Source organism: Anarhichas minor, unplaced genomic scaffold (genome assembly GCF_050575085.1).
Source record: "Anarhichas minor isolate MPS153535 unplaced genomic scaffold, ASM5057508v1 ptg000027l, whole genome shotgun sequence".
NCBI lineage: Eukaryota > Metazoa > Chordata > Actinopteri > Perciformes > Anarhichadidae > Anarhichas > Anarhichas minor.
In genome coordinates, this window is record NW_027466473.1 from 6,533,681 (window position 1) to 6,557,215 (window position 23,535).

General features: G+C 43.4%; 1 protein-coding gene across 1 annotated transcript in view; it reads left to right on the top strand.

The window, feature by feature from the left end:
• zzef1 (zinc finger, ZZ-type with EF hand domain 1) overlaps window positions 1–16,329 on the top strand; it is a 29,569-nt gene extending 13,240 nt beyond the window's left edge. The window contains exons 33-54 of the mRNA XM_076101585.1: window positions 171–303; window positions 890–1,028; window positions 1,110–1,275; window positions 1,357–1,619; window positions 2,366–2,538; window positions 2,727–2,919; window positions 3,028–3,191; window positions 3,635–3,915; window positions 4,441–4,615; window positions 4,705–4,837; window positions 4,917–5,143; window positions 5,261–5,569; window positions 5,648–5,748; window positions 5,870–6,005; window positions 6,739–7,098; window positions 7,208–7,351; window positions 7,523–7,691; window positions 7,802–7,900; window positions 8,048–8,213; window positions 8,881–9,031; window positions 11,344–11,415; window positions 13,982–16,329. Of these exons, the coding sequence (XP_075957700.1) occupies window positions 171–303; window positions 890–1,028; window positions 1,110–1,275; window positions 1,357–1,619; window positions 2,366–2,538; window positions 2,727–2,919; window positions 3,028–3,191; window positions 3,635–3,915; window positions 4,441–4,615; window positions 4,705–4,837; window positions 4,917–5,143; window positions 5,261–5,569; window positions 5,648–5,748; window positions 5,870–6,005; window positions 6,739–7,098; window positions 7,208–7,351; window positions 7,523–7,691; window positions 7,802–7,900; window positions 8,048–8,213; window positions 8,881–9,031; window positions 11,344–11,415; window positions 13,982–14,074 (3,847 nt within the window). The 3' untranslated portion in view covers window positions 14,075–16,329. The remainder of the gene's footprint in view (window positions 1–170; window positions 304–889; window positions 1,029–1,109; window positions 1,276–1,356; window positions 1,620–2,365; window positions 2,539–2,726; window positions 2,920–3,027; window positions 3,192–3,634; window positions 3,916–4,440; window positions 4,616–4,704; window positions 4,838–4,916; window positions 5,144–5,260; window positions 5,570–5,647; window positions 5,749–5,869; window positions 6,006–6,738; window positions 7,099–7,207; window positions 7,352–7,522; window positions 7,692–7,801; window positions 7,901–8,047; window positions 8,214–8,880; window positions 9,032–11,343; window positions 11,416–13,981) is intronic.
• The last annotated feature ends 7,206 nt before the right edge of the window (window positions 16,330–23,535 follow it).

The window sequence follows — 23,535 nt, forward strand, 5'->3', positions numbered from 1 at the left end:
TCCTGTCTGTTTCTCCAAACTGGGGTCGTGCTGAACGCCATCCACTGTAGATAATACACTGACTATTTACCTCATACAATCCCACTCCGAGCTATCCCTTTTAAACAGCGTCCCAGCCAATTAAATTGCAGAGGTAATGGATCATTTCTGCTGTTTAAATTCATTTTCAGTCAATGGACAGAGGAAGATGAAATCGCTGACTACAAGAAGAACCAGGAATGGATGGACGAGTGTATGGACGGGATGTTTGAGAAGTGGTATGACAAAATCGATGAAGAGGACTCCACGGAGAACAAGAGAAAGGTACATCACGGTGCATAAAAACAGTCCAACCATTAGCAAACAAGGAAAATTGCCTCGTATCTGAACTTTCTGGGGACCAAATGGCACTTGGTGCACCTGACTGCCCCAAATGCTTCTCTGCTCTGTTTTCTTTCCTACAACCATGGCAACAGCTCTGAGAAGCTGTACTTCTTAGACACGGCAGTTCTTTGAGCTACATGCTAACATTAGCATGCTGATATGCTGCTGTTTAGCAGGTGTAATTATTGCAATATTCACCATTTTTGTGGCATTTGTTAGCGTAAATTCACACAAAAGCGCTTGAAACGCATAAACATTTTGTGTATCTCTATTTAACAAGACAAACCCACACACAGAGATACACTAACAGTTAAGACTGAGTACGCTACAGTAATACCTATTTACTCTTACAGTATATCCCAAAAACCTGCCCGTCTATAACACTGTGTGAGATTTAAGTTTAACAAGCTGTATTCAAGTCAATATTTGTTTTCAATGTATCTTTCAAAGCATAGGTAGGAAAGTATGATGACACTAATACTGTGTATTTGTACTGTGTAAATAATGTTCCCGCTTTGATCCACAGATGCACATGTTCATTGCACGCTACTGTGACCTGCTCAATGTCGTGATCTCCTGTGACGGCTGCGAGAGGATGGCACCTTGGCACCGCTACCGATGTCTGCAGTGCATGGATATGGACCTCTGCAAGACCTGCTTCCTCAGTGAGCTCATACACGGTCACTAATCATAAGCTGGATCAGAGCATCAGAGCAAACCTGAATGTGTGAATGTGTTTTAACCAGGCGGTGCCAAGCCCGAGGGCCACGAGGATGACCATGAGATGGTTAACATGGAATACGCCTGTGACCACTGCCAGGGGCTCATTGTAGGCAGCAGAATCAACTGCAACGTCTGCGAAGACTTTGATCTGTGCTTTGGTTGTTACAATGCAAAGAAGTATCCAGACAGGTGACACATCTTGTGCTGATAAAACACACTTTCCTTTTAGTGGTTTACCTCCGAGTAACCTTTTAACATTCCCATCTCCAGCCACCTGCCAACCCATCGGATCACAGTGTACCCCATGGTGACCATACGGATCAGTGACCGGCACCGCTTGATCCAGCCCTACATCCACAACTACTCCTGGCTACTGTTCGCAGCTTTGGCCCTCTACACGTCAGAGCTGAGCAGTCAGAAGCAGATGGAGGGAGAGTCTTTGGACAGCAACACCTTGAGCCAGGCCTCATCCCTGCAGACACACTGCTCCCAACTCATCACTGATTGTTTGCTCAAGGGCCAGACTGGAAAAGGCAAGTCCGAACCAGCAACTGGTTAGCTTAGCTTAGCCTAAAAACTAGAAGCAGGGATCGCAGGGATGATTCCTGGAGTTCACTGCACTGGCCATTTCATTTGTGCGGATTAAACAAACAAAATACTATGATGTGCTAATAAAAGCGCTTTAGAGGTTGATGTATTTTTTTAAAGGGACACCTCACCCCAAAAACAAAAACACATATAAAGCGGCAAAGAAATACATTTGAAAAACTCAACAGCAATGTCTCCAAAAATCATGACCCGGTTACTCAAGATAATCCACAGACCTGGTTGAAACTGCTCACTATAGGTATGTATTTTTGAGGGTGGACTGTCCCTTTAATCTTTGGACAGAGCTTACCATATTCCCCCCTACATCAAGTCTTTATTCTAAGCTAAGGTAATAGCCTGCTAGCTCTAGCTTTATGTTTAGTGTACAGATGCAAGAGTGGTATTGATCGTCTCATGTAACTTGGCAAGAAAATGAGAATGCGTATTTCCCAAATAGGAGATTTGTTCCTTTAAACAAACGCTGGCCTTGGGAGAGATACGTTTCCTCCATCTCTTCAATTGTCACGCATTCTTTCATCGACCTGGGTTCAATGATTCATTTTATCACCACAATGCAGTATTTTGTAGAGTTGTAAAAGAGGGTTGCTTCATTGTTTATCCATGTATCTCATGGTATCTCCGATTCTTCTTACCTGTATTTCTTATGTTTTGTCCTTTTATCTCCACGTAGGACTACGTTCCTCAGCCTTGCTCGCTCTGCTGTCGTCCAATGAATCAGCTTCCGACAGTGAACTGTTTCCAGTCTCTCCAGAGTCCTCACAGGAGCTCAGTACAGCCACTGACACCTCCTCTCTCCCTGGCAGCACTGCAGCAGTCTGCTCCCCGTCTTCTCCCAGAGACAAGGTGAAAAACATTACAAGATAATATGAAGATTGAAGGATCTCTGTTGGGCTACTGGATCATTACAGAGGCAGAATGTAGAACAGTAGAATAGAGTAGAACTTTGTACCATACACATCTATAAATATTGCAAGAATAGATGTATAATGATAAGTCAACCTACTCAATTGTTGTTATCCTCTCACCACTAGAGTAAATTAGATAAGGAGAAAAAGGCAAAGGAGCTGGGCTCTCCTCCCCCTGCTCCTTCAGAGGTTTCTTCCCCCCCAAGCTCTGCAGAGGAAGAGAAAAAGAAACTGGTTGCCCAAGACACCCTGGACTCCTCCAGCCTCAGCCAAACGCCTTCTGTGTCCAGCGAGGACCCCCTCTCTCCTGTAGTCCTCCGTAAGCACTGAGACTACCTCCACCAGCTCTGATTCTGTTCATTAGTGGTTGTAACTATCCCTTAAGTTTCTGGTTTAATCCTATATGTTGTTTTTGTACCTTTCTCAGCTTCAGAGTCCGGTCCAGAAACAGTCAACTCTGCAGCATCTGACGTTGTCAAGGAGGCAGACGAGAGGCTGACCCAGGTTCCCCTTCAGGAGCATGAGTTTTCGGAGTGCTCTAGAGAGAGGATCCTGGGACTACTAGCAGCCATGCTGCCACCAGCCAAACCAGTATGTAAAACCAAAGACCAGTTTTTAGGGTTTAGACTATGTAACGCTAAACAAATACGTTTATTTGCTTTGTTGTTGAGATCTGGATGAAAGAAATCTATATTTCTCTCATATCTGTGTCATTTTTAACACTTTGATTTTAGTACAGATTTTGTACAGAAACAAACGAGACATAATGCTTTTGTTACCTTTGGACAAACCCAGGCAAGCTGTTTACAGTCTTTATGCTAAGCTATCCGCCTGTAGCCATGATAGATGGACAGATATGTCAAGTTAAACAAATACACCAAAATCTATCTACACTTTGTCAAGTTAAAACACTCCATTACTTTGTACCCAACATGCACTGCTGTTCCTGAAATGTTCACGACTCAACATATTGCTTCAGCATATTTTGCATTTACCTACAGATAACATTGACATGGTCTTTCTTGTGTCCTCAGGGCAGCACCCTGTCTCTGCCCAGTCTGAACTCCATCCTGCCCAAGCTTTTCAGGGCGGTCATTTCCAATGCAGGCTCTCTGAACGAGACCTTCCACCTCACCCTGGGACTACTGGGTCAGCTGCTGCTCCGAATCCCTCCGATGGAGGCTGACACTGCCGTCACAGAGGCCCTGGCTGACAAATATCACTTGCTAACACAGGGAGACGCAGCCAGTTCAGACACCCACGGCTGGAAGACCACTCAGTTGCTTTTCAGCCTAGGGGCGGTCTGTTTAGACAGGTAAGAGAAAGGAAGCCTGATGATTCCACGGAAATGAATTGTAGTTTATAAGAAATGTTCTGCATGAAAAACCTGCAGATATTTATACTAACAACAAGTCTGCACTTGTCAGTACCCACAAGGATTTTAGCCAATCCAGAGCCATGGAGATATGATCCTACCCTATAAAAGCAAATGTAAAAAAATGTATGAAATAGTTTATTTCTTTTCATTTCTTTTTTACAGAGTGGGTCCAAATATTTTCATTTTTATCATTATCAAAATTGCTGAAGGAACTGTGTGGTTTTTACTTCGTAAAGTCACACATTAAAGTTAGCGATCTGATCTTTGTGTAGTCGTGTTATACATGTGTAGTAACACATATATATCCCTTAATCGCACAGAGATCTTATGCCAGAGAGCTAAAAGATTTGTTTGCGCCGCTGTTTGTTTGCTATTGATAACATTGAAGAAATATTTGCCACCCACCAGCTGTTATTGTTATTTTGCCAATATTCTTTTCTCTTCTTTTCCTCTGTTTGGCAGTCGTATTGGTTTGGATTGGGCGTGCACAGTGGCAGATATTTTACACAGTCTGAATGCTTGTCCTGAGTGGGGCACAGTGATCGCTGCCTTCACTGACCACTGTATTCAGCAGCTGCCGCAGACATTGAAACGCACCAACCTCTTCACCCTGCTGGTGCTAGTGGGCTTCCCTGAGGTAGGCAGAACATGTGCCACTGTAAACGTTGTTACACTCGTGCTCCCTGACTTTCTAAAGCTCAGGTGTGACTCCTCTGTCTCTGCCAGGTGCTGTGTGTGGGCACCCAGACGGTGTTTATCGACAACGCCAATGAACAGCACAACATGATTTTGCTCAAACACTTCACAGAAAAGAACCACGCCGCAGTGGTGGATGTTAAGACACGCAAGAGGAAAACAGGTTGGTGCAGTTCACTTGAAAAACTTTTACCAGCGCCTGGAAGGAAATTAACCCTCTGTGTGCTTTCTCCTCTGTCTAGTGAAGGACTACCAACTCATCCAGTCTCAGGATTCCAGTGCAGCCGGTCTCCCAGGGCAGTCAGAGGGCCAGGCCTCCCCTAAGACCCTGCTCAGCCGCTACCTGAGCAATTTCACCTCAATCATCAGCCACCTACTGCAGACCAGCCAGGACAATGGCTCTCCTCATGCTGTGGAGGCATCCTGGGTTCTCTCCTTGGCCCTTAAAGGCCTCTACAATACCCTGAAGGTACCTGCCATTACCTAGGAATCTTCGATGTGGTTCTTGGCTAGGAACAACTATCTTAGATCATATAAGATTCTTCCAGAGGTGGTGTTCTCATTTCTGTTGTGTCCTCTTGGGTAGAAACACGGAGTAGAGCAAGCTCAGGAGGACATCCGGCAGTCGGGACTGACCCAGCTGCTGGTGAGGAAGTGCAGCAAAGGGACAGGCTTCAGCAAGCTGTGGTTGCTGCGAGATCTAGAGATCCTCTCCATCATGCTGTACTCCTCCAAGAGGGAGATCCACTCCATGGCCCATGACCCAGAGCGAGACCAAAGAGAGCAGGACAAGGAGCACGACTCTGACCACTCCAGTTGCTGCGCTGACGACACCGACGTCAGCAAGCCCGACCCCTTAGAGGGCCTCGATGAGGAGACCAAGATTTGCTTCCAGGTGACGAGGGATAGTGTTTAGGACATGTGCAGCGAAACTTAGAGTGGTGTGTTAATCTCAAGTTTATTTTCAATGCAGATCACCCACGATGCCTTAAACGCCCCTCTGCCCATCCTGCGAGCCATGTACGAGTTGCAGATGAAGAGAACTGACTCCTTCTTCCTGGAGGTGCAGAAGAGGTCAGCAGAGACTTTCTTTAAAATTGACTTTCTTCATATGATCAACCGTTGTAAAGGTCATATTTCAGTTATATGTCATACTGCCCCTCAGTCAATGGTTGTGCCTTTGTGTTATTTTCAGATTCGATGGAGAGGAGATTAAAACAGATGAGACGATCCGGACGTTGGCTCAGAAGTGGCAACCCACCAGGCGGCCTCGCTCTGAGGAGAGGAACACCAAGGCCGTGGACACTGATATGATTGTGGTGTCATGCGTGGTGAGTTGTTTAAAAATGTGACCTGAAACAGCTTTTTCTTTTTTTGGTAACAAACAATCTGTAAACACTGCATCCACATTATATGAAATATTACAAAAACAGTACAGAATTTACACACGCATGAAAAACGATAGGACAGTATGTATACAGTAGAAATATTAACTGGTACAAAGGTGCTTTAAATAGTGATGATTATGGATATATCTTTGCCTAGCCTCTACATATGTGAAGTGCTGCCAAGCCTTATGGAATAGTTGAAATGGAACCTCTTAAACTCAATGATTTTTGCCAGTTTGAAAAGTTCCATAACATTTTTGATCAACAGTTTAAGTGGTAGCTTTTGTATGTTCTCAGCTCAATAGAAATCTGCGTGCTTAAAGCTTAACCCTTTCCACAGTGGGAGTGAGTCCTCTAAGAGGAAACGGGCTTGAGGCAGATTGAATTTACTGCGCAGTAATTAAAAAGAAGAAAATGTTCCATTAATATAAAGATTTTTCATTTTAATAGGAGCAATCTATTAGAGATGGATGAAATGATGTTTTGCACACAAAGGGTCAGGGAGGGTATTCCCATGCCATCCAAAATTTAGAAATGGACTCTTTTATTATGAACTTCCAACACGGAGGTTAACAGCACTACTTACAGTTGGCAGTTTGGCAGATTACCAATTTTTTTTATTTTGTTGCATTTGTCAAAATTCTGATGTATCCCCATCATCGCCCTCCTCCCACAGTCTAAACCCAGCCACTGTGAAAAGGCCACCGAGGAGGTCAACGTAGTGGCCCAGAAGCTCATCACAAATTCAGAGAGCGACCTGCAGCTCAGCTACGCCAAGCAGAGGCGCACCAAAAGTTCTGCTCTCTTGCACAAGGAGCTGGATGTGCGAAGCAATCGGGCAGTTCGCCAATACCTGGTGAAGGTCAACCAGGCCATCGGCACGCTGTACGCCCGCCACGTGCTGGCCTCGCTGCTGGCCAACTGGCCCGCGGAGGCGGCGTTGAGCGAGGAGGCCCTGGAACTGAGCGGTGCCTCGCACATGGCCTACATCCTGGACATGTTGATGCAGCTGGAGGAGAGGCTGCTCTGGGAGAAGGTGGGCGGAAGGCAGGAGAATGTGGAGTTTGTCTTATGTGATTTCCACATATGATACATTACTGGTGTTTTGTGGATTAATGTGATCATAATAATCCGTTAATAAATAGATTCTCCAGCGGGTGCTGAAGGGTTGCAGCCAGAGTATGCTGTGCAGTCTGTCCCTCACAGCTTGCCAGTTCATGGAGGAGCCCGGGATGGCCGTGCAGATCAGAGAGTCCAAACACCCATATGACAACAACACCAACTTTGAGGTGGGTAAACTGCCTGTCATAGCTCTTTATGAGACGCACACAAAAGGCAAATTTAACTAAAGACGACTTTGCAATAGAGCCGGCTATTGGTACACATCCTTATTTGAAACAGTTTTGTTTTTTTCAAATTCAGTTTGAAGGCTATATTGTGTCCATCTTTTCTCTCTTAAGGACAAGGTGCACATCCCCGGAGCCATCTACCTTTCGGTAAAATTTGACTCCCGCTGCTACACAGAGGAAGGCTGTGATGAGCTCATCATGTCCAGCAGCAGCGATTTCCTCCAGGACGTCCACAACTTTAGCGGCTCGCCTCAGAAATGGTCCGATTTTGAGATTCCTGGTGAGGAATATTTTTTAAAAAGTCGTTTAGTTCCTTTTCTTCTCTGTGTATTTGCATTTCAGATAATTTGACATGTATCAACACGTGTGTTGTGTGTGGGTTTCCCTCAGGTGACACCCTGTACTACAGGTTCATGTCCGACATGAGCAACACAGAGTGGGGCTACAAGTTCACAGTTACAGGAGGCCACAGAGGACGTTTCCAGACAGGTACTTCACATTAACACGGATACCGTGACATTTGTTATTTGAGCAAACCTGCTTCATTTGGTGGAGAGCGTAGTGCAAACTACGAGTTTGAATCCTCGCGTTAGTCAGGTCGTCACCCTTTCTGCACTTTTTCTTCTTTGTAATCAGGTTTCGAGATACTGAAGCAAATGTTAGCAGATGACCAAGTGCTCAGTCACCTGCCTCTGGTTGACATCTGGGAGTGGCAGGTAGGCGTGGCCTGCCGCCAGACTGGGAACCAGCGACTCAAAGCCATTCACTTGTTGCTCCGCCTCCTGCAGTGCCAGTCCCAGACGTAAGAGTCCTGCCTTGCCTGTACATTTCTGTCTCTGTCCGTCCAAATCTCTTCAACGCTTCTCACACTTTTTCTGTCACCGGTGAAATCTTGTAAAAATTGCAAGGTTAAGTTGTCATGTATAAACACCCAAAGTAACATGCACAAACATTCTCACTTGGGTCTATCCACCTGGACCTAGGTAGTGCTCATTTGGCTAAAAGGACCCAGTGCACATTCTTACCTCGGCAGTGTATTTTCCCCAGAGCTGCAGGACTCCACACAGGGTTTGCATAAAAGATGAAAAGCCTTTGTAAATCCCTCATGTCCTGGTAGTCACCACGGAAATGAGGTAAAGGATGTGTTTAGGAATTTGCATGTGTGCAGACTAACTCCGCTCCCTTCTGGTCTTAATGACCTCACACAATTTATGGGAATTGTAAACACCATTTACATTTTTTCTTTCAATAATGTTCTTTAACAAGGAAACACAGGACTCCCCCTCAACGCCGTCATCTTTAGCTTTTACCCGTCGTTAACGCTTCACGTCACAGATGTTTCATGCCGAAATGCGTCTTGGGAGTTGTAGTACCTTTTCGATTTTTTTTATCGAAGTGACTCTTCATTGTCCCGTTCTGCGTGCGTACTTTTGTTTGTTCGTCTAAGTATCGATTTGTTTGCACTCCAGAGCCTGTGAGCTGACGCTGCTGCGGCCTCTGTGGCAGCTCTTCATGTCCATGGAAAACAGCCTGAGCCAGGATCCCACCAGTATCACCGTGCTGCTGCCTCTTCACAGAGCCCTCACTGAACTCTTCTTCATCGCAGAGGCCCGTGCCATTGTGAGTGACGCATACTCACACACACACACACACACACACACACACACACACGCGCGTACGTGCAGGCCACATCTAGTGTGTGTAGGTGCTGTTGTATTTAAAGCCGGAGGTGTGGCTAAGTGACATTTTGGGTATTTGTTTAGCTGTGTTGACTGTTTATGCTGTGATGACAGCATTTGGCTTTGCTGTTGAATATAGAAACGATTGTTTTAGTCTACCGTCCCTGTTCTTTTGGCCTGATGACATATTCAGTTTGAGGCAATTTGAATGAAATAAGAGTTACATTTATTATATGCTTTACCTCTGTCTTCCCCTCCTCTCTCCGTCTATAGCCGTCTCTCTGTGAGATGAGCATGTTTTTCCTCCACCCACCTGTTCTGTTCTGTGCTGGGCTCGGGGCCAACGCCCGGCCCTGCCATCTGCCAGACAGCACAGTCCACACTGGCTCCATGCAGACTGCTTGAGAGAGGAAGAGATGCTATCCATTTTGTGATGCGTTTGGGCTCTCTCTGTCTCTCTCTCTCTCTCTCTCTCTCTCAATTGTCTTGAATTATTGATTAAGAGAATCCTCATGGATTATGAGCAGGCCGTCAGCCAGGAGTTTCCCATCTGTAAATGCAATTGAACCAGACAGTCCCAGAAAAGCACTCTCTGTCCGGTTCCCATCTGGTCTGTTTGGTGAGGCTCGTGGCTGCGCTGCTGACCCGACGATAAAATGACATCAGTTGACTTGTCGTCCAGGATGGATTCTGTGCTCCCATCTGCACCGACCGAATGTCGTTCCAAAGCGAGTTGCTTGAGTGGAGCGGTACGTGTCAGCGGCCACCAGGGCGCAGTAGCAGCACACAGCCGTTTATCCTGGGCTGCCCTTCATGGACACTCCAGTGTTGTTTTAACAATGATGGAGATGGATGGATTGTGGCAGGTAGTGTTTTGCACACGGCCACGCGCAGCGGTTGTATTCAAAATAGATGCGTTGACCCATTCACTTCCTCCATGTAAGCTTTGCCAGTATTCAGTCTTAATTAAGCTAACACTCTTAACACAACAGGCTTCTGTTGGTTTAAAAACACACACACACCTGCTACCTCTTGTGGCAGCTGTCGCGGTGAGTGGTGGCTGGTGTTGCACTGGGTTCAGGATGTGGTTCAAAGGTATTACAAGAGATTTAAACATTTTTGAAAAAGATGTCGGTTGAGCTGAACCTGAATAAAGCCAGTGAATATGATTCCACACTGGGTCACACAGACGACAACTCGGCTGTGTGCCATCCAGACTGGAGTCACTTTTCCAGGACTTCTGCGTTTGTTAAGAGAATTGTATAAATAGACAGGACTGTTCTGAGGCTAATATAGAGGGGGAAAGTCCTCTTTAAATTCCATCCTGAAATGGACATAAATATTAAAATCCTTCTTCAGCTGTAGTCTTCAGTGCTCTAACTACAACACAGCGCACCGTCTGTCATCATCCTCCTGAGAAGTAAGGTTTAGTGTGGACTAAACGTGTGTGTGTGAAGGTTGGTGGCCCTCCTCATGTTCACATTTGAGATCAACTGCAGTGATGTCATACAGCCCAGTTCAACAGCTTCGTAATGCCTCTACTGTAAAAATCATGGGAAGCTAATGAGTGAACACATCAAGGAGTCCTCTGTGTCCATATTAGGTCTGAGCCCACAACCAGCTGATTTTAAAGAAGTAGCGCTGTTCACATTCCAGCATGAGTCTTTGTACGCACACAAAGTTCACGACCAGGTCCGCTGAGATTCAGTGAACTCTCTACCCCAGGAAGTGAGCGTTATGTTTAGGGAAATCAAAACGGCATGTCACGCACTACTGACTGGACAAATGGTCCTAGGATGTTCCCCACTATAAACAGTCGGGGTGCTGCGAGACGGATGGTGGACGAGGGCTCTGGACTGTGTCTCCAGCTCTGTAAAAGCTCCGTTTTGCCGGTCTCGGCCCATTTAGCCGCTGTGCATTCTTATCTGTGTTCCCTAACTCCCTGAGCTTATAAAACCCGAGATATGCTTCTCCTGTTTTGCTTTAGTGTGAAGCGCTGTTTGGTTTGTTTATAATTGTGATTGACTGTTACAACGTTCCACAGTTTCAATTTGATGGTGAGATGGTGATGAGTGGTCAGGGAACCAGGCCTCATTTATGACCAAATTCCTCCCTATGTAACCTCTTAGAGCAGTCTGTCTAGGGAAGCTCTGTGTACTCATGACGGTTATCTGTTCACTGTTTCTTTGCGAGCTGCATTTAGGAAACATGGCAGGAGACACCCTTGTTACAAGCCTTTCATATGTTTTCCAGGCACAGGGCATCCTGCGGGACTACCTGTTAGCCATGACCACTGACGAGCAGCTCCTCAATCACACCGCAATGGTAAGACTTGCACCTTTTTTTGTTTTGTTTTTTATTTCCGATATGAGATATCAATATATCTATCGATCTATTCAATTCATTTCTATGTTTATATACATTATATACTGGACTTTATATTCCTGTTTAAGTCTTGAACAATTTGTTGCTGCATTAAAAAGGTTTACAGTTAAATTGTAATTTCTGTTCATTTTGAAGATTTTTTTTTTTTTTTTTTTACCAAGTTGCTGGTGCGTCATTTATTATTTTAATAATAAATAGCAATTCACTAAATGAATACCTATGTATTTGATTGTTACGTTTTACTTTAGTCAGGAAAGAAAAGCTACGTGGCATCACCACTCAAAGAGTCCTTATTCTGCATAATAGCCACTAATGACTTTTTACATCTCTGCCTTTCTATGTTCAAAGTCCTGCCTTCAGCCAGCCTCTCTCAGGTCATCTTTGATGTTTTCAGTGTTGAATCTCTGCTTGACGTGGCCGATAGTAGACAAGTCTCCGCTCACCCTGAAGTGTTGTAATATTATGCAACCCTTTCTTCAATATGCGGTCCCGTTGGTTGAACAGTCTTCAGTCGCCGTGAGTCAGCACGCGGCTGGAGTCTCTTCTGCTCGTGAATCACCAAGCTGTTGACACTCGGCAGATCACTCTGCACCTCCCCCTTTTGTTTTGAATATGTGTGGGCCGCACATCGGGACTAATGTATTTGGTAATTACAGTCCATTAGAATTTGCGGCACAGCGAGCCACAGCGCTCGGTTAAGAGGAGCAGAGGATGCGGGGTGGTGAAGAAGAAACACATAGTGGGCGGTTCTGTTGAGCAGTTACCTAATACCTGTCAGGTAGAAAGCACAACTATAGATGACTTGGCTGTAGTCGGGACTATTATGATAACAATAGTGCAAAGTCCAAATGTAAATAGGCCGAAGGTTGGGAAAAAAATGTTCTAAAGCCACCCGCAACAAAACAAGGTGACTACATTTCCTCTCTTTACGTTAGTGGCCTGTCATCTTTGGTGAGTTTATTATACCACGACAAGTCGCACAGTGTTCAGAGGATCGCAGCCACTCCACCAGTTCTCCGTGGCTTTTATTTATCCTGTTATTCACTCAATTAAACACGGACCGCAGTGCAACATAGCTGTGTTTGATACATTTGCAAAGGAACTGCCTACTAAATCAGCCAGATCAGCACGTACTGCTGTGTGTCGGGCCGTTACCTGGAGCTGTGTTGGACTTCTCAGCTCCTAGGAAATCACTGGGTGAAGGGTATTGTTCAAGAGGGGAGTTAGAAAGTGACAAACCATCGAATACTGTTCAGAAGGGAGCGTAATCATTTACCCTCAGACCTAAAGAATACATACGTTTGGTATCTTTGGTTGGAAATAAGATATTTGAAGTGCCACTGAGACTGAGACAGCTGCTGTAACTGAGTAAGCAGGTATATCATGTAATGTTAAGTTAAAGCTGCATTAATCAACATTTTTTGTATTAACAATCGATCAAATGAATGTGTTTATTGTGAAAGGAGTCACTAGTTACAGATTCTCCCTCTGCAGTTCCCCTCAGCACTGGATGTTTAAAAAAAATGTAATGTATCTTTCAGCTCATTGCTTTTGTTTTATAGTCGGCAACTTTATAGTTGTGGTTCACTCTCAACAACCTCATTTCCAGCCACAGCAGCAAACCAGCTCTGATCAAACCACTGTGCGCTACCTACCAGCACCACGCCGCAGACAAAGCTAGCAACGAGCTAGCAACGAGCTAACAACGAGCTAACAACGAGCTAGCAACAAGAGTCTGTTGGACTTTCGTTCATCAGGTTTCCAGAATGAATCCTGATGTTTCTTAAAAGGCAAATGCTTGCTTTGAAAGGTGATCACATATCAGTGCCGTGGTTTACAGCGTGTTCACTGCCCTCAAGTAACCAACAAAAGAAAACTGCTTTAACACTGTGTACCAACTGAAGTAAAACTCTTTGTAGGTTTGTACATTTGAATAGCTTAACTTAACCAGCATATAGTGTTGGAACAGCAGCTGTTTTTAATACGTTGCACATCATAAGGGTCATAAGGCAACAGGTGCAGCAGCCTGTCTATCCCTTAAATCCATCCAACAATATTGTCGGCAGTGCTTCCATTATTTCCAGTTCTGTTTTTTATTGATTAATGGCTACGGGACAGCTCTGGGGACTCCACAGTCAACGGAATGTAACTCCGGCCCTACGTTGTTTTTAGATAAATGATCAAAGTGAGATTTTGACCTGATGTAGCGCTTGTCAAATGTCACAAAACAAGAGAGACCAGAACCATAAGACATCTTTACCAGATTCAATGACGCTCTGTACCAAGACCGAGAAAAACAACAACCCTGCGAAGCACATTTGTTTGTTAAATAAGGTGACGTAAACCGCACAGAAGTCCCTGATTCATCAGTTTGGTCTGTTTATCATCACTCAACATGCAGTGCACAGCACAGGTGGAAAAGCAAAGCTGTTGACACTGCTTGATTTTCTCTCCCCTGCACTGTTTTCCATTCACATACTTTTTTGTTGTTGTTTTGATTGTGTAGGCTCTGAAGAACATCGCTGCCATCAGCCTGGCTATCAATTACCCCAATAAATCTACCAAGCTACTCAACATGTCCCCTCGAGAGATGCCCTGAGAGACGGGAGGAGAACAACCGTAAGGGGCCACATCCTGACTCAGCTGGTTTCACTTTGAACAAGAAAGGGAGAGGTGACCATCCAGTGCTTTCCTTCTTAAAGGACCCACCTCCACTCCGGTGACTCTCTGCGGTAACTCTGGACAGGAGCTGTGGAGGGGTCCTCGGAGAGCCCTTTCCACACTTACTCACAATCCTATTTGCCTTAGGTTAAACCGGTATATCAGCATGTGCATTCACTGGAACAGGAACAATTGCGGGGTCTGGAATTTTTTTTTGTTTTTTTTTTACTTGACGATGTAAAGGACATGAGGTGTGCCAAATTCGCGACCTTCAAGGGAAAGTATACTCCTTTTTTTCTCGCCCCTTCCTTCCTTCCTCCTAAACAGCAGCCGCCACTGGGTTGCATAGTTGATCATGGTGAAAACAGGTCACCATGGCGACGTACATGTCCCAGTGGACATGTAGAGCATCCTAAAAATACTGTCCTGTGGAGTCTCATTACTCACCATGGGGAGAAAGTTCAGACCTACTCGCTCATTCCACTCCTTCCTTCCTTTTTATTTGATCTCCACTTCCTTTCTATTTCTCCCCACCTTCTCTCCTTCTTCCTTCCCTATTTACTTCTGTCCTTTTCAGACAACAGAAGTAAATGACGGTGTGTTTTTCAGGGCTCCTGTTGAAGGGAAGGGTCCGTGCATCGTTCACAGATATCCGAAACATACATGTGACCTGAACTCTCTGTCACGACGACAGGTGTGATGTGCACTAGAACCCACGGGATGAAGATGATACTCAAATAGCCATAGTCTTTGCAGAGGATGAGAATGAACTTTACAGCTGAGGGGAAACTGTGATGACATACTATTGCAATGCATTCCTCTGTTATTCTATCTATATGTTGAAGTATTTTCACTCCATTACTAGTGAATGAATGAAAGACTATTTTGATGTCAAATGATGAATAACAGCCCAAAAAAAAATAATCATTGAAAAATTCAGAATCTCTTAAAGGCCTTCAGTTTTATCCGCTGATTTATTTATTCATTATTATTATTTTATCTAATGCATCATTTTCTAATGCATAAAGTTCAACGCTTTATGAAAGTCCTGATTTATTTGTCACTGCAGTGAATGAAAAGCTGGATTCTAAATCACAGATGGACCGTCTTTCCCTCGCATCACTTATAAAGACTTGATGGGCCGTCGACATACTGATGAAGACACATAAAGGTGACTGTAAGATAGACTCACTATCCCACTTATTCACTAGTACCACATCTCGTGTTTCGTGAGCTGGGAGAGTTGAATTCTGTAATGATGAATTACCTCATCTTTTGTAATTGGTGGGACACTTCCTGAAATGTTGAACGTGTTCACATTACCCCCCCCCCCCCCATGTTTTATGGAAGCTGAGATCCACCGGTGTTCACTTCCACAGAGATCAGTCATGTACTTTCAAATCTAAAGTTTTAAAGGGAGCGAGTTGTTGGGGGGCTGTTTTCCAATCATTACTGTATTCATTTCAAATAGAGAGATTATTTGAGTTGTTGGAAGTCATGGTGGTTTATACCAAAGAAACCAATCATTGTGAGCCATGAAACATCTCTGAGAGCTCCTGGTAGAGTTCCTTCTCCGTTTGTCACATATCAGAGAGCCACCCCGACGAGAAGCTGGACCAGAGGAAACCTTGACACTTCGTTCTGTTTTTTTATTTTTACTTTTATTTTCTAAATGGTCCCTTTCAAGGACCGTAGAATAGCTCGGTGGTTTAGTTTACACAAACATCCGCTGCGGCGAGGAGAGAGGAGGAGACACATGGCCTCCATTTGGCTTCTACGACGCCTCACCTATCTACAACGTGCCTATGGTTAAAAATGAAGCAATCATAATTTAACTCATGTTAGCCGAATAGTTATTAATTCTATTTTAAAAGAGAAATATATTGTTTCATTTGAAGTTTTTTGTAACTTTTTACTTTTAATGTTGGTTTCTTTTTCGCGAGGATGCTTGATATTTGAGGCTGACTAATTTGAATGTACATATCTGTGAATATTAATTGCACAGGGGAAAAAAAGACTTTGATATCAATCCCTTACAAATATAAACTCTATTGGGCACTGACAGATGGACACTTGATTCTGATTTTGTATGCATGGCACATTGAAGGTAAAAACAAAACAAGAAATAACTCGTACTGCTTGGGTTGAAACATGATCCATTTCTAATAAACAATAGAAATGACTTAAATACAACCTCTGCTGTCATCTTCTCATGTGTAGGCTCAACCGAGAACTTCTGTGCACGGACAGATAATGTATCGATCACTCAGTCGGCGTTGATTAGAGCCCACACACTCACTCCCAGCAGATTCTGTTCTCAGTGATCCAACACCAACGTCAATAGTTCTTGTTCACACTGCTTCGAGCCCTTTATTAACCCTTGAAGAAAACCAGTACATCTCCCCATTTATTCGGACAAATGGCTCCTTTCTGCAATCTAAAAGTCCATTTCTGTGTTTTCTGCCCAAGCTGAACATTGGTAGGCCTTCTGTTTATTCAGTCTCACTGGGTTTTGACCTCAAATGCCCCTCAGCTCCGGGTCTGCCTCCTGCATCTCTCCCCTGGCTGTAGTCTGGAGTCTCTGGGAGGGTGCTGATGATCACTGGGGCGGTAATGACATCAAATAGAGCAAATATTCAATAAGGCTTCAGATGATTCACTGCTCCTCTGCACCAGCAAAGCCCCCACACCGGAGTGAGTCAGCTCTCCTGCTCGTCTCCCCTCTGCTTGTTTTTCACCCGGGATCCCAGTGCTCTCATTCACTTGATGTGAAAAGAAGCAGCAGTGAATTTAGAGAGGCAAACATGAAAAGGCTTTCAGTGCCTGTAACCTCACAATACGGGGATGTCATGGTGAAGCTGGGCGATGCTTTGTTCAGATTAGACATTAGACTTTGGTTAGTGATATACTGTCCATCACAAAGTCACATTCTGAATGTGCAGTATTGAGCTGTACTAGCTGAGTGAAATGTAAACAGAAAAGCTAATGTTCTCTATATATATATATATATAATTATATTTAGTTATATACATATCTATCTATGTATATATATGTATATGTACACACACACACACACACACACACACACACGGAAAGTATTCAGAACCCTTTAAATTTTTCACTCTGTTTCATTGCAGCCATTTGCTAAAATCAAAAAAGTTCATTTTATTTCTCCACCCCATCTTGACAGAAAAAAAACAGAAATGTAGAAATTGTTGCAAATTTATTAAGAAAGAAAAACTGAAATATCACATGGTCATAAGTATTCAGACCCTTTGCTCAGTATTGAGTAGAAGCACCCTTTTGAGCTAGTACAGCCATGAGTCTTCTTGGGAATGATGCAACAAGTTTTTCACACCTGGATTTGGGGATCCTCTGCCATTCTTCCTTGCAGATCCTCTCCAGTTCCGTCAGGTTGGATGGTGAACGTTGGTGGACAGCCATTTTCAGGTCTCTCCAGAGATGCTCAATTGGGTTTAGGTCAGGGCTCTGGCTGGGCCAGTCAAGAATGGTCACAGAGTTGTTCCGAAGCCACTCCTTTGTTATTTTAGCTGTGTGCTTAGGGTCATTGTCTTGTTGGAAGGTGAACCTTCGGCCCAGTCTGAGGTCCAGAGCACTCTGGAAGAGGTTTTCTTCCAGGATATCTCTGTACTTGGCCGCATTCATCTTTCCTTCAATTGCAATCAGTCGTCCTGTCCCTGCAGCTGAAAAACACCCCCATAGCATGATGCTGCCACCACCATGTTTCACTGTTGGGATTGTATTGGGCAGGTGATGAGCAGTGCCTGGTTTTCTCCACACATACCGCTTAGAATTAACGCCAAAAAGTTCAATCTTGGTCTCATCAGACCAGAGAATCTTATTTCTCATAGTCTGGGAGTCCTTCATGTGTTTTTTGGCAAACTCTATGCGGGCTTTCATATGTCTTGCACTGAGGAGAGGCTTCCGTCGGGCCACTCTGCCATAAAGCCCCGACTGGTGGAGGGCTGCAGTGATAGTTGACTTTGTGGAACTTTCTCCCATCTCCCTACTGTATCTCCGGAGCTCAGCCACAGTGATCTTTGGGTTCTTCTTTACCTCTCTCACCAAGGCTCTTCTTCCACGATTGCTCAGTTTGGCTGGACGGCCAGGTCTAGGAAGAGTTCTGGTCGTCCCAAACTTCTTCCATTTAAGGATTATGGAGGCCACTGTGCTCTTAGGAACCTTGAGTGCTGCAGAAATTCTTTTGTAACCTTGGCCAGATCTGTGCCTTGCCACAATTCTGTCTCTGAGCTCCTTGGGCAGTTCCTTCGACCTCATGATTCTCATTTGCTCCGACATGCACTGTGAGCTGTAAGGTCTTATATAGACAGGTGTGTGTCTTTCCTAATCAAGTCCAATCAGTTTAATTAAACACAGCTGGACTCCAATGAAGGAGTAGAACCATCTCAAGGAGGATCAGAAGAAATGGACAGCATGTGAGTTAAATATGAGTGTCACAGCAAAGGGTCTGAATACTTATGACCATGTGATATTTCAGTTTTTCTTTTTTAAGAAATTTGCAAAGATTTCTACATTTCTGTTTTTTTCTGTCAAGATGGGGTGCTGAGTGTACATTAATGAGAAATAAAATGAACTTTTTTGATTTTAGCAAATGGCTGCAATGAAACAAAGAGTGAAAAATTTAAAGGGGTCTGAATACTTTCCGTACCCACTGTATATATATATATATATATATATATATATATATATATAGATATATATATATAGATATATATATATATATAGATATATATATATATATATATATAGATATATATATATAGATATATATATATATATAGATATATATATATATATATATAGATATATATAGATATATATAGATATATATATAGATATAGATATATATATATATATAGATATGGATATATATATATAGATATGGATATATATATATAGATATATATATAGATATATATATATATATAGATATATATGGATATATATATAGATATATATATATATGGATATATATATATATATATATATATATATATATATATATATATATATATATATATATATATATATATATATATATATATATATATATCCATATATATATATATCCATATATATATATATATATATATCCATATATATATATATATATGGATATATATGGATATATATATATATATATATATATATATGGATATATATGGATATATATATATATATATGGATATATATGGATGGATGTATGGAGTCACTGCTGGGTGAATTTCTACCGTATTCTATCTGTTTGTAGCGAGTAGATTTTTGAATTGTTATGTAATTTAAGAAGCGGTTTGTCTGAACAATTCATATTTAAAATCCCTAAATTTGGAGATATATTATTTTCTTGGTTATTAGGTCTAGTAACAAAAGCTGCCAAAAGTTACACAAGTAGACGTGTGTGTGTGTGTGTGTGTGTGTGTGTGTGTGTGTGTGTGTGTGTGTGTGTGTGTGTGTGTGTGTGTGTGTGTGTGTGTGTGTGTGTGTGTGTGTGTGTGTGTGTGTGTGTGTGTGTGTGTGTGTGTGTGTGTGTGTGTGTGTGTGTGTGTGTGTGTGTGTGTGTGTGTGTGTGTGTGTGTGTGTGTGTGTGTTGCGTTGCACTGGTAATATAACTCCCATAACTGAAGTGAACACAGAGTAAATTCAAAGCTTGTTTCATGAGCACGACATCATTCCATGTTCACCTCCTTCAGCTGCTTCCACTCATGAGTCACAGACAATCATGAGCATCAGATGAATCAGATTGTTAATGTTTTCCAAAATGTTGCCTTTAGCAGTAACACAGCTCCCTCTTACCCGTACCCTCCCTCCTCCTGTCTCACATTGTTTATTTCCCATTAGATCATTCAGATAAATTAGGCATCTACAGTATGACTCTAATTGTTAAGGTCGGCTGGGGGACAAGTTGCCCATGTGAATCATGTGCTGCCTCCCCTCTCTCCCCTGCTGTGGATCTCCCCTCCTTCCTCCCGTCGAGGGATCTTTTGATGTCACCAGACATGACAAGTGTGACATCTGCGTCATATCGTGGGGCGCACAATCAGAGGCCTCCTCATGTGTGGTCACTGGTTTTCATTGTAAGTTGGCGTGTGTGTCCTGATGTGGCAGCCCTCTGTTCTCCTCTGGGAGTTCCTTATCTCTTTTTAATTCTGATCCTTCCGTGTGTCAAAACAGTGTGTTTGTGCCGACTGTCACTTTAACTTTTCTTTTTTCAATATTCACTGCCCCCTTGGAGGTTTTTATGTTTTATTGTTCTACAACATTGAGATTTAATGTGGCTTATTTATACGAGGTATATAAAGGTGATACAAGAACATCCATAATATATATAACATGATATTAATTCAGTACATCATTGCAATACAAGTCTATTCCAACAGGAAAAACTAAATAATAATGATACAGAATACATACTATTAAAAGTAAATACAATCCTAGTGCAACTAAAGTGCAATTTTTGCATATGAATAAAACATTTCTGAGTAATTCTGTAGTTTTGTCACATATCTCGAGCTGAGAAAGGTGTGCTGTCAAGAATAAAACGTCGTTATTCATTCCATATGCAGCATCCTGAAAAACTATGATTGACAGTTTATTTTTTATTTAATAAATATTATGTTAACTTCCTCATCCTTGTCAGGAACACTGTATTTAAAGAGATTCCACCAAACTGATCCACAGGGGGGGGGGGGATCCTGAAGGCATGAGTCTATTATTAAAGAGACTTACCTCTTTTATATGTCTGTTGATACAAGAGTAAACACACTCACACTCTCTTGCTCCGTAATTTCAGTGTTTGGATTCATTGGTCGTGCTGTCGGTCTGTGCCTCGCGTCCCCTCTGGTCATTTCACCCCCTTTTTTTTGTCGTGCCCCCTTTCGTGTCTCCATCTGAGCCCACAACCCTGTCAATGGAACCTGCAGCCACGCTGGAGGAAACTCCACCTCCGCCTTGTCATAATGAGACCTACTTCTTCTCACCATCCCAGGACAAGGGGGCCAGTGTGGGTCACCTCTCGCGAGGCTAGGGGATAATTGGGTAGTTTAAACAATCCAGTGAGAATAAGACACACCGAAAGGCCTCCACCCATATTTAGCAGCTCCGCACACGCTATTGTGTGATTGCACGGGGAGAGAGAAGCTGGCCCGTCTCCTATCTGGGTTAGAGGCGGGCTGTTATTGGAACGGCCACCTGTGGCACCAGGAGAAGGTGGACTATAATGGATTGCTGGGGGTTTCAACACGACAGCCGCAGTGCCAATCCTGTCAGTTCATCTGGATGATTACGACCGGGGCTGTGTGTGACTAAAGGGATAAAAGGCTCTAATGTGATGGAGATGAGAGGAGATGGACTGCCCTGCCGTGCCCGAGCCTGTGTGAAATGGAAGCCTCTATGTTTACTCGTGACCCGAGCGAGATACTGGTCACTAACGGCCACATTAGCTTGAGGTCAGACTGACTCTGGGTCAGGGCCAGTGTGGAAGAGACGGAACGGTTGAGACTTTGGGTGATTGCCTCCCTCACCAAATCCCAACGTGACTTAAATTGCTTCATCTTTACTCGTTTATTCTTGAAAGCCAGCTGGCAGACACCACGCTTCAGTCATGAAAATTGCAAATGGTTATACAATCAGATTCAGCACCAAGCTCTGATCTCTAAACTCTAATCGTTGAGATTCATTCCACAGTGAACAAAAATGAATGAACTTTTGAATCTTTGACTGGCTGATTTGAATTGTTTCATTAAGTTCAATTGTAAGACTTCATTTATTGGTTTATTTTTTTTGCTGTGCGATTGCATCAGTGGACAGAGTTATCACTTCACTGTTGTTTGTGTGGCTCTCATGGTCTTTTAATAAGCTTTTATGGAGCGCTGTGGCTCAGAGGAAGAGCGGGTCATCTTCCAATTGGACGATCTGCGGTCCGATCCCCTGCTCCTCCGGTCCACGTGTCGAAGTGTCCTTGGGCAAGACACTGAACTCCAAATTGCTCCCGATTGCTTTGCCATCAGTATGTGAATGTGAACGTCAGTTTACATGGTGGCACCTTGTTAGCCTCTGCTATCAGTTTGTGAATGATGACCTTGAAGGTGGCGGAAAGACTAGAAAGGTGCCATACGAATGCAAGTCCATTTACCATTTGCTTTTAAACCAGGAAGTGCATGTATCAAGGCTGAGCTCACAATGGGGCTTTCTGTCACCAGGCAGGGCCACTCAGGTTGAAGATTCGGTGTTAAAGATTTGTGTATGCTTCATATGTCCTCCAAACTCAGCAAATGGTGCACAGAATACCAACATGGACAGAATAAGAAAGCAGACCTGGAGGCAAAGTTAGTGCAGTAGTTGAGGGTTTCGGGTATGTTGTTTTCATTAATTGAAACCGTACTATTATGTTGTGTATACAGTTCATGGTTTGTGCTAAGCTAACGTTGCCTAGCAACCCAAACCTAGCCTGGTTGTGTAACAAAGAGGCAGTGCAGGGCCTGACAAAGGAACAGTGTGCCGGCATCACCCGTAACATGTGGAGCAGGGGTCCTACTTATTTGATGGGATGTCCCAGGTAAACATGACAAGACCTTTGAAGAGTTGCGTAAATCTCCTTCAATCCTTTTGGCATTTTGTCTCTGGAGGAGGAATTTGAGTGCTTCTGCAGAGCAGCTGGTGTGGGTGTGAGGTTCAAACATGTACACACATACACACACACACGCACACACACGCACACAAACACAAGCTGTGAGTTGATTTCCTAAAATGTGTGCTGCCGCTGCTTGTTTGTTTTCTGTTTATGTCCCACGGACATCGTATTCATCCTGCCTCTTAAAAGCAATTGAAGCTAAATTTGGACTTCTCACCAATGGAGACACAAATTAAGCTTAAAGTTTGACATTTTGGGAGATAGGCTTATTTGCTAGCCAACTCTGTCCAAACATAACAATACAATTAAACAAATAAGATATAACGTGTTGATTGGTGAGCTTTAAAGGGGCTGGTAGGTGGATTTTGTTACCATTGCACGGAGCTAGGCTACCATTGCACGGAGCTAGGCTAGCTGTTCCCCGTTTCCAGTCTTAATGCTAAGCTAAACTAGTTAGCTAATTAACCTATTTCTCAATGAATATTCCTTCAAGCTAGCGAGAGACCTAGTGAGCTCCACTCCTCCAGTGTGTTGATGCTTTCTCCAGCTCCAGCATAAACACGGCTCCAGAAGAAATCGGCGTCTCTTAAACCTCAAGTGGGCCGTCACCGGCTTCGCCTTTTTTGTTTTCCAAACCATCGTCAGTCAGAGTTTGTGTAGTAGGCTTCCTCCTCTGCGGTGGAAAACATCTCAAGGCTTGTAACAAGCATAGCGAGAGATCAAGTGAG